This window comes from Chionomys nivalis, chromosome 24, assembly GCF_950005125.1.
Source record: "Chionomys nivalis chromosome 24, mChiNiv1.1, whole genome shotgun sequence".
Taxonomy (NCBI): Eukaryota; Metazoa; Chordata; class Mammalia; order Rodentia; family Cricetidae; genus Chionomys; species Chionomys nivalis.
The window spans coordinates 3,599,749-3,608,732 of record NC_080109.1 but is presented as its reverse complement, the minus strand read 5'-3'; the positions used below and the strand labels follow the sequence as shown (position 1 = coordinate 3,608,732).

The 8,984-nt window shown below is 43.5% G+C and overlaps 1 protein-coding gene across 1 annotated transcript; it reads right to left on the bottom strand.

Moving 5' to 3' along the window:
• Nucleotides 1–1,198: 1,198 nt before the first annotated feature.
• On the bottom strand, nucleotides 1,199–8,747 carry Fgb (fibrinogen beta chain). The gene is made up of 8 exons (XM_057757103.1): nucleotides 8,637–8,747; nucleotides 5,654–5,845; nucleotides 4,999–5,182; nucleotides 3,830–4,057; nucleotides 3,241–3,354; nucleotides 2,788–2,913; nucleotides 2,100–2,385; nucleotides 1,199–1,510 (listed from the first exon to the last, which is right to left on the bottom strand). The coding sequence occupies exons 1-8, from the start codon at nucleotides 8,712–8,714 to the stop codon at nucleotides 1,279–1,281; spliced, it is 1,440 nt and encodes a 479-aa protein (XP_057613086.1). The 5' UTR covers nucleotides 8,715–8,747; the 3' UTR covers nucleotides 1,199–1,278.
• Nucleotides 8,748–8,984: the final 237 nt, after the last annotated feature.

The following is an 8,984-nucleotide window of genomic DNA, read 5'->3' as shown; positions in this document are numbered from 1 at the left end:
GAGTGGGACTCAGGTGCAAGGCATTCAGACATTGGTAGTAAAGAGCTAACTTGAAGCAAGTAGGTAACTTGGGCAGAATTGTCTGTCTCCGGGGCAACGGAGAAGATAAGAGAAGAATGGCAGGTGCAGAATAGACTTGATTGGTAGAATCTGTGGCCACAAGGCCAGGCAAAAATAAAGCAACGGGACAAGAGAGAGCATTTCTGAGCAGCAAATTAATCTTTGTTTACATAAGTGAAAACTGAGAAGATGGGATTGGGGACACTAAGTCTGTACAACAGGCAGCAAGGACAATGGTGGGGAAGGAGCACTAAGCTGGGGTCCGTTGAAGGAGTGTTGTGATGGGTGCCCATGGGGAGAGGTATAAAGGATAGAAAAATCTACTTTCACCTTGGTTCCAGTGTAACGTTCTACAGACAGAACAATCTGAGGATGATGGGAAACCTGAGCCTCCTCGTCCACCATTTCCCTAAGAGACACGGTGAGACTTCATCTAACTGCTTGCCTGGACTCTGCTGGTTTGAGGTCCTCTTGAGAGGCAGAACGGTCCTTTCCCCATGGACTCCTCCCCCATGGACTCTTCAGATGTTCGATGTCAGCTCAGCAGACATCTGAGATTGTGTACACACTTTCCTGCCTACAAATTCAGATCCTGACAGCATGGACCCCCAGATAAGAAAACAATAATTTGTGATAACAGGGGCCGGTTTATGTAATAAACTGTTAGAAAGATGATCTTTTGCAAGATGCCTTACATGAATAAATGGGATTTTTGAAACCAGACTAATAAACATTGGCTTTCGTTTGTGTAATGCTTTTCTCCAACAGGGACGGTCGGTGCCTCGCCTGAAAAGCACTGCGGTCAGCTGGAGTCAACAGACTCTGTTTATTATGCCCTTCTCATTAGTTCTCTGCATGGAAAATAAACGCAGACTAGAGATGAAGACGATCTGACTCCAGCTCCTACATCAGGAGGCTCACAGCCATTGTAACCCCAGCTCTGGGAGAATCTGACCCCTCTGGCTTCTACAGGCCCCTTCACTTGTGGTGCACCTATCCGCACACAGCCACACAATTGAGAATAATATAAATGTAAAATAAAAAGAACACAAAAGAAATCCACGTGCTGTTTTCAATGCCTTTATCCTATGCCTTTCCGAAAAAGACACAACCAACGATTGTTTTGAGTTTTAGTGGGTATAATGTAACAAAGAGGATTGCAACAACATACAGTAAAAAATGTCACACACGGAAGAATAAAAGTCTACACTTGGGGGATTACTGCTGTGGGAAGAAGGGCCTGATCTTCATAGATATCTTCCTCATCGAGTACCAGGATCCCTTCCAGTTCATCCACACCACACCGTCATCTGTGCCGTGCTTGGCCATGTCCCAGCTGTAAAGACCACCCCAGTAGTATCTGCCATTTGGATTGGCGGAGTGGCATCTGTTATACCACCATCCACCACCATCTTCTCTTGAGCACTGTTTCCGCGGATCTGAAGTTAACCTGAAAGGAAAGGAGTTTGCGGGATGATGCAGACAAGGCCCACTGTCAACTCAGTTCTTTGGAGAGAACCCACGGGAGAGGACCGCGCCTGGTTACATATGGTACTCTCGCCCTTGAGTCCTGAATGCAAAGCTCAAAAACAGCAAAGGTCTTCTCTGCCCCCTAATGAGAAAAGGGCCTATCTGGTCTAATCCTGAAGGGATGGGATTGTTTTATTCTGAAAGAATTTATCTGATACTGTAGTATAAGAGACCCTGAGATATGAAATGGTCGTTTCAGTAGACCTGTTAGTGAATAAGAACACAGATGTTTATGTAGAGGCACAAAGCTCAAAGAGTTACACTCTAATTGCTGTTCTGTGTTTGAGGAGTTACCTGGCTTTGGGTAAACTTGTTTCTCTAAATTTTATCTGAAGGATGAAACTGATGATGTCTGCCTTACAGTTGGGATGCTTTTCATCAATACGTCTGGAGTTCCAGACAGGGGCTGCCTGATACACTTCAGGTGTTCAAGCATGGGCAGTTGTTTATAACTTTAGGTACATTCACGATGCTGAGACTTAAAAAGGAGCCAAGATGGCAGCGCTTACCAGCCGTCGTTGTCCCTGTCGTACGTGCTGAAGAACATGCCGTTGTGGATGGTCATGGTTCTGTTTATCCCCACCAGCTGAGAGGCTCCCTCCATGAGGGCATTGCCAGCATTTCCTTTGTACTTGTTCACTGAGACTTGGTACTTGTTAGCCTCATTCTGCACTGTGAACCCTCCATAATGGGCCTTCACTTTGTCGCCTTTCCAGTCCTCCATTTCGATCAGAAGTTCTGTGGGTCCCATCCTGGTAAGCTGGCTAATCTTATCGTTCCCAAGCCAATATTCACCTAGAGAAAATGAGTGCAAAATATCAGGGGGGAAAAAGGGCTCTGGCAACTATGCGCCGCTCTTCCACCCTGGCAACCATGCACCGCCCTTCCACGCTGGCAACCACGCACCGCCCTTCCCACCCTGGCAACCACACACCCCCTGGTAACCACGCACCACCCTTCCACACTAGCAACCACTCACAGCCCTTCCACCCTGGCAAACACACTCCTCTTCCACCATATCTTTAGCTCCCACATTTAATTTTTTAACTTTTATTTATTGTGTGTGTGTGCATGTGTGTAATTAAATTCCTATTAGCATCCTAGAAATCTAAAAACAGACCCCTATCCTTGATGTTTTTAATGGGGAAAAAAACTCATTAAACTTGACGAATTTCATTTTGTGCCCGAAGTCTTTACCTGGCACGCCACAGTACTTCTTCCCATCTTCGTTGGTTGCAATATTTCCAAATCCTTGTTTGTACGGGTCCCATTGCCGGCCAAAGTCGACACTGCCATCCTGACGGTTCTGTATGACTGTCCATCCTTTAGAAATAAAATTAGCCTAGGGTTACTAGTAGTAAGACCACTCTGAGAGTCTGAACCCACCGCTCATTTGTTTGATTTTATACTTGCTTATGTTCGGTTCTGCGAGTAGATATTATAAAGAAATAAGTATGAGGGGAGACTTCTTAAGGTATTTGTGAATGCCAGGCCCCACATGTCATCTTACTGCATGTGTCAAGGGTCTTTTAAAGCTTTTCAAATACCAGATTGAACTTCCAATCAAGTGGGTCCTTGCCAGCGGTGTAGGAGCAGAGCCGTGTTTCCCAGCAGCCAGGATACTCACAGAACACCGACTGACGGGCTTACCTCCGTTTTCTGTCTCCATGTCACAGTAGACTCTGTACGGTTTGATGGAGGTGTCCGGCTGGATGAGATACATTTCGGATGTCTCCCCTCCTTTCCTAATGATCTCCTCACACTCTGCAAGAAAGCATTGCTGCGTTGGGTTCAGAGACAGAAACACAGTCTTCAACCACTCATTCTGACTACACTGGATACAAAGGATACAAAGGATCGCTTTCTCACAAGCATTTGGGAATAATGTCCTATGGGCCTTCTTTTCACTGACAATCAACTTAAAGTGTGAAGATTTCTGTCAAGTGAATTATAAAGCTCCCTTTATCTCCCATCCCTGCAAATAGGGCACACGGAACTAGGAAACACCTCCATCTTCCCACAGACCCGCCATCTGTGTATGTCCCGTGCATGCTACGCAGCAGAGCTCGGTGGAGTCATCCGCCAAGACAGAGCACAACCAGCCCAGGGCATAGCCACAGTATGCAGAAGATCATTCTGTTCTGCTAGGGGAGAGCTATGGTGTTCACTTTCCAGTCCCTGTGTTTGGAGAGCGCTACATCTCCTGGAGCTCTTCGGAGTTTGCGTGGGGACTCGTTACCTTTGCCGGACACCACGGGGATGTTGCAGCTGACCGTGCACGGGGTGCGGCAATAGTCCATCTGCGCCGAGATGTCAGATTCAAGCTTTTGTATTTTGCTCCTCAGGGTCTCCAGGATTGAGCGGAGCACACGAAGGTTAAGGGGGATATTATCGCTCACGGTCTCATCAATATATAACCTCTGGTCTTCCAGGATAGAGGAATACTCATTTATGACATTTTCATTATCTGGAGAAAGCAAAATGATGGAGGGATGGTTGGCAGTTTTGCCTATGAAAGTATATCTAGCTACATAAATATGATTTTGATTTTCTAAGAATAAGTAGACTGAAGTATCATCAAGCAATCAGGACTGTTGAACTTAACATTATTTAACAATGAACATTAACATTATTTGTCTCATGGTACATATAAATTGGCATGCAGTCTTACTGCTACTCTAGAGATTTGCTCTGGGTACAAGCTAAAGATCATATGTGGAAAACAACAACAAACTGTGCCTTTATTTGGTGACCAGTATCTGAAGACTTCGTCCCCACAAGAAACATTACAGAGCAGAGGCACCTGGCGCTTGCACACCCCACCTAAAGAGCCTTGGAATTGGAGAGCGCATCTCAGGATTCTTTTTTTTTTTTTTTTAATTTTTTTTTCAGGATTCTTTTGATTGCTAAATGTCTACACTTGAGTGAGCTCTTCCTAGAAGCCTGTGCCGTGCTGACACTCCCAACTGGCTCCTACCCACCAGCTTCACAGTACTCAAGGTTTACAAATCAGATGTCCCTGCCTGTGTGTTAGTTTATGCCACGCCGACTGTCCTCACGCTCAACACCTCAGGGGTTCGACTTAGAAACACTGAGTTTTCATTCTGTGCATATTATCTTCCGAGTCACGAGACAGATGTCTGATAGGCTGAAAATAAGACGCCATAGGGACATGACTGTAGAAAGTCATGTTAGCGACAGCAGCACCGAGACAATACTAACACCTGACTAGGAGTCCTCGTCAGGTGAGCTGCAGTCGAAAGTGCCCGAGGGAGGAACCAGGGTGAGCGGGCAGAGAAACCAGCCCCAAGTGCTGGTTAGCCTCAGATGTTTGCCCACAACTGTGAATCCACGGTTAAGGGTTTTCATGCTATAAACGGGTCACGCAGAAACCCCCAGGATGGCTACCTTTAGCCTGGGCCTGCTTCTTTAGCCACATGTCTTTGAGCAGCTTCATGTACTGGAAGGTGGTGGAGGAGGACTCCGAAATGGACTGTATGTTGCCTTTTAACTCGGCGACGCTGGCCTTGACTGGCCTTTCCTGGTTGACCAGGTCCTGCTGCAATTGGCACCCTGTAGGACACAGCACTCCCTGCAAATGAAGAAAGCGGCTGGCATCAGAGTGATGGATATTTGTTTAAAACATACATTAGGGAAACCTTAGGGATCTCACTAGTCAATTAAATTTGATATTCTATTTTCTTTATGGAAGACCAGAAACCTTACAATTATCGGCGTACTCTTTAAAAAGAATAGAAATAGTCCTTGCCACAGGAAAAAAATGTAATCGGGCTATGAAAAATTTTACCCAACCCAGTGAAGAAAGTAGGCAAAATACAAAAGAAAAGGCAATGTCCAAATACCCTGGCTTGTTATCTTGTGTCCAGAACCAAAAGTCCAATTAAAGAACGGTGAGTAAAAAAATAAAAGATTCAAAGAAGTTCATATTTTGAATTTTAATTCTTAAAAGAGCAAAATAGCAGTGATAGAGATGTTGGTCCATGAAATATTAAGCTTTCTCTACACAGGAGACCCATGCTGTAAAAACCACTAATGCCCCTACCAGGTCTTGGTCGGCGTGAAGACAGCCTCCTGCATCAGGGGCTTTTCGTTCCAATTTCTTCTGGCTGGCAGCAGTTTTGACTGGACGGGCTCGATAACCACCTCCGCTGATAGGAGGGGGGGCGGGTCTCAGGCTAGGAGCCTCTTCATTTCTCCTGTCAAAGGGTCGGTGACCACGGGCATCCAAGAGTCCCTACAGGAACCGTCAGGAACACAGCGCAAGGTTAGAGAAGCTGTGAGACCTAACTAGTCCATACTCTTGCTTCGTACCTGAGGTAGCACCAGCCTGACGACTGACTGGCTACAGGTCTCTCCACTGGCTGCGGCAGAGTGTTTTTTTCTCTCTCTCTGTCTCTGTCTCTGTCTCTCTCTCTGTCTCTATCTCTGTCTCTGTCTGTCTCTGTCTCTCTCTCTTTCTCTCTCTCTCTCTCTCTCTCTCTCTCTCTCTCTGAGACAGGGTTTCTCTGTAGCTTTGGAGCCTGCCCTGGAACTAGCTATTGTACACCAGGTTGGCCTCGAACTCACAGAGATCCACCAGCCTCTGCCTCCCGAGTGCTTCAAGTGGAGGATCAGCAACACGCAATGCTAAAGCTAAGGCCTGGTGGCTGGGTGGGGCTAAGACAAATCTACCCCTGATTGTGAAATCTAAACTTTGGAACACACAGATTTGTCAGGAATCAAAATGATCCAAAAGAATGAATATTCTCGATCCACTTGGTTTAGTAAATTCCTACAATTGTTGTTAACCATTTCCCCTACTCTCAACTTTTATGAGCTGAAGATCAGGCGCTAAATCTAGCATGATCATATTTGAGACAAGATGATCTATCTAAAGAAAACTTACTAGTCATAAGACAATGACTCTAACATGTTACAGAGAATTGGGACTGTGCGGGATAGGGTACTGCTTGGGTTCAAGGCTTGACCGGCTCTTTGGGAAGGTTAGTCATGACTCAATTTTCCCATTTATAAAATAAGGACAACCACAGCTTGTATTTGCCTTATAAGATCATTATAAAGATGAATTATTTTTACCCATGACACCCTCTGAACTATCCTTGGCTCATTATAAGCTCTCATTATTATTTTCAGTGTGGCCATACTTCAAAGATATTTCTGATAACTCCACTGTTATATTCTTCTAGCCTCGGTTTTCAATAAAATTGTTAAGCTGTTCTCTTGAAACTACCTAATTTCTGTATCAAACATGATGCCATTTCCATACTTAGTAATTTTCAGAGTTTATAGACGGCACTAAAGATTATTTGCTAACTTAAACCTCTTTAAGAAGATGCCCAAGTAGAAGAGATGCAAACAGGTAGGACGGTTTTGACGTGAATTAAATACGTTTATCATTTTTCGTCGTCAGTAGTCTTACTCCGATGGCTGTCTTCGCAGAAGAAGAAACCACACAACTGGGAGCAGCAGCCGAACTCTCTGCTGGTGTCAGCTAAGCCAGCACATGAGTGGCATCTGAAAGTTTACTGTCATGTGTTCATTAAATCATTATTGTATTTTACATTTAGTTGGGCGGTGCAAGGATTGAAACCCTGATAGACTGGCTTCAGATTCACTGGCTTAATTACTGATTGAATCTCTCTTCTCTCTGTCTCTCTCTCTCGTGTGTGTGTGTGTGTACTGCTATATACTTCTAATGGGTGGGCGTTCAGGATAATATGAAAGGTGTACATTTCCATACTAAAGACACAGCCCTAATTAGAGCTTGTCTGCTCTAACACCAACTTAATGAAATGTGGTTTTGTTCACTGCAAACACAATTATGAAGAAGGAAACTATCGACTTGTTTACTTGTTTTCGACTGTTGGACACAGGTGATGCTGTCTGGCTTAACTAGAGAAGGTAAAGTACAAATACTCAGAGAGCCAATGGGGACACAGGCTAGGGATCCAAATGATCCATAGTGAATCTGCTCATTGCGATATTAATGTGTATTCTGGTTTCTATTGTAGATAATATACTACACAGAGTAAAAATCATTATGATAAGTTAGTAATAACATTAAACTATTTTCTTAAACACACTTCGTTTTCATGATGTCAGAGTGATATGAATAATAAGTTTGTAAAACTAACACTTGAACTGGGTGTGATGGCTCAAGTCTACAATGCAGTTAAGGGGCGGCATCGAGACAAGCAGCACATGCACTGAATCCCAGCCCTAGGGGTTAGAGGCCAGTGGATCACTATGAGTTCATGAGAGGCCAGCCTGGTCTTACTAAGAGATTTCAGGACAGCCAGAGCTATGTAGTGAGACCCTGTCAAAAAGAAAGAGAGGAAGGAAGAAAGAAAAAAAGAAAGAAAGACAGGCTCCAAAACCCTGTCTCGAAAAACCAAAAAAAAAAAAAAGAGAGAGAGAAAAAGAAAGAAAACAAGAGGAAGAAAATTTCTACAAGTAAGAAAGTTATGTTATATATTAATAACGACAATGAATATTACCTGTTATAATTTAAATCTGAAAAATACCCCAAAACTTCATTTTATGATTTTAAAATTATAACTCTTACCCATATTCGGTAATCTTGGGAGATATATATTATATTACTCAGCAAAAGCAAACAATCTACCATTTTTCCCTTTCAAAAGACTCATCTTTTACCATCATAGAACCTATAAATTTCAAAAATTATCCTTATAATTGCAATAATGTATTGCAAGAACTAAGTGAAAAGTCATAAAATTAGGACAAGACAGAAAAGCACATCACACACTGCTCAAGCCATCCTCACCGTGTAAAATAAACCAGAAAACAACGTATGACCTTGAAAGATATGAGAAAACAACATATGACCTTGAAAGATATGAAACATGTTGAAAGTCAGATAGGTCCCTGAAATTAATGATTCAGTTTTGTAAGTACAACCAAGGCTACCTTAATTTAAACAGCTATACACTCAAAATTATGATTCCTTAATTTTACATTAATAATATTAGTAGCAATTGATAATTTCTATTTAAAAAAATCACCGCATCATCGTAGTCATCGTCAGCAGCTTGAGTTTGAACTGAGAAAACACACAACAGCAGCAACCATAGATACTTCATGGTTTTGGGTTTTCGGAAAATTCCAAGCAGCTGCCCTTTGCCTGCGGACTTAGCTGGGTGACTGTCGATCTTATATATAATGGGTCCCCTCTCAGGCGTGGCTTCAGCAATGGTCACCTCCTGTTAGTTAATATTTGACCTTTAGGTCACTTGTTGGCTGAACCGCTTTATCATTTGAGCAACATCTTCCCAGCAAGCCTTGTTTACCCGTCAGACAGCTCTTCCTCACTGCCCGTCTAAAGCGGACACGCGGAGGCTCTTCAGCTCATT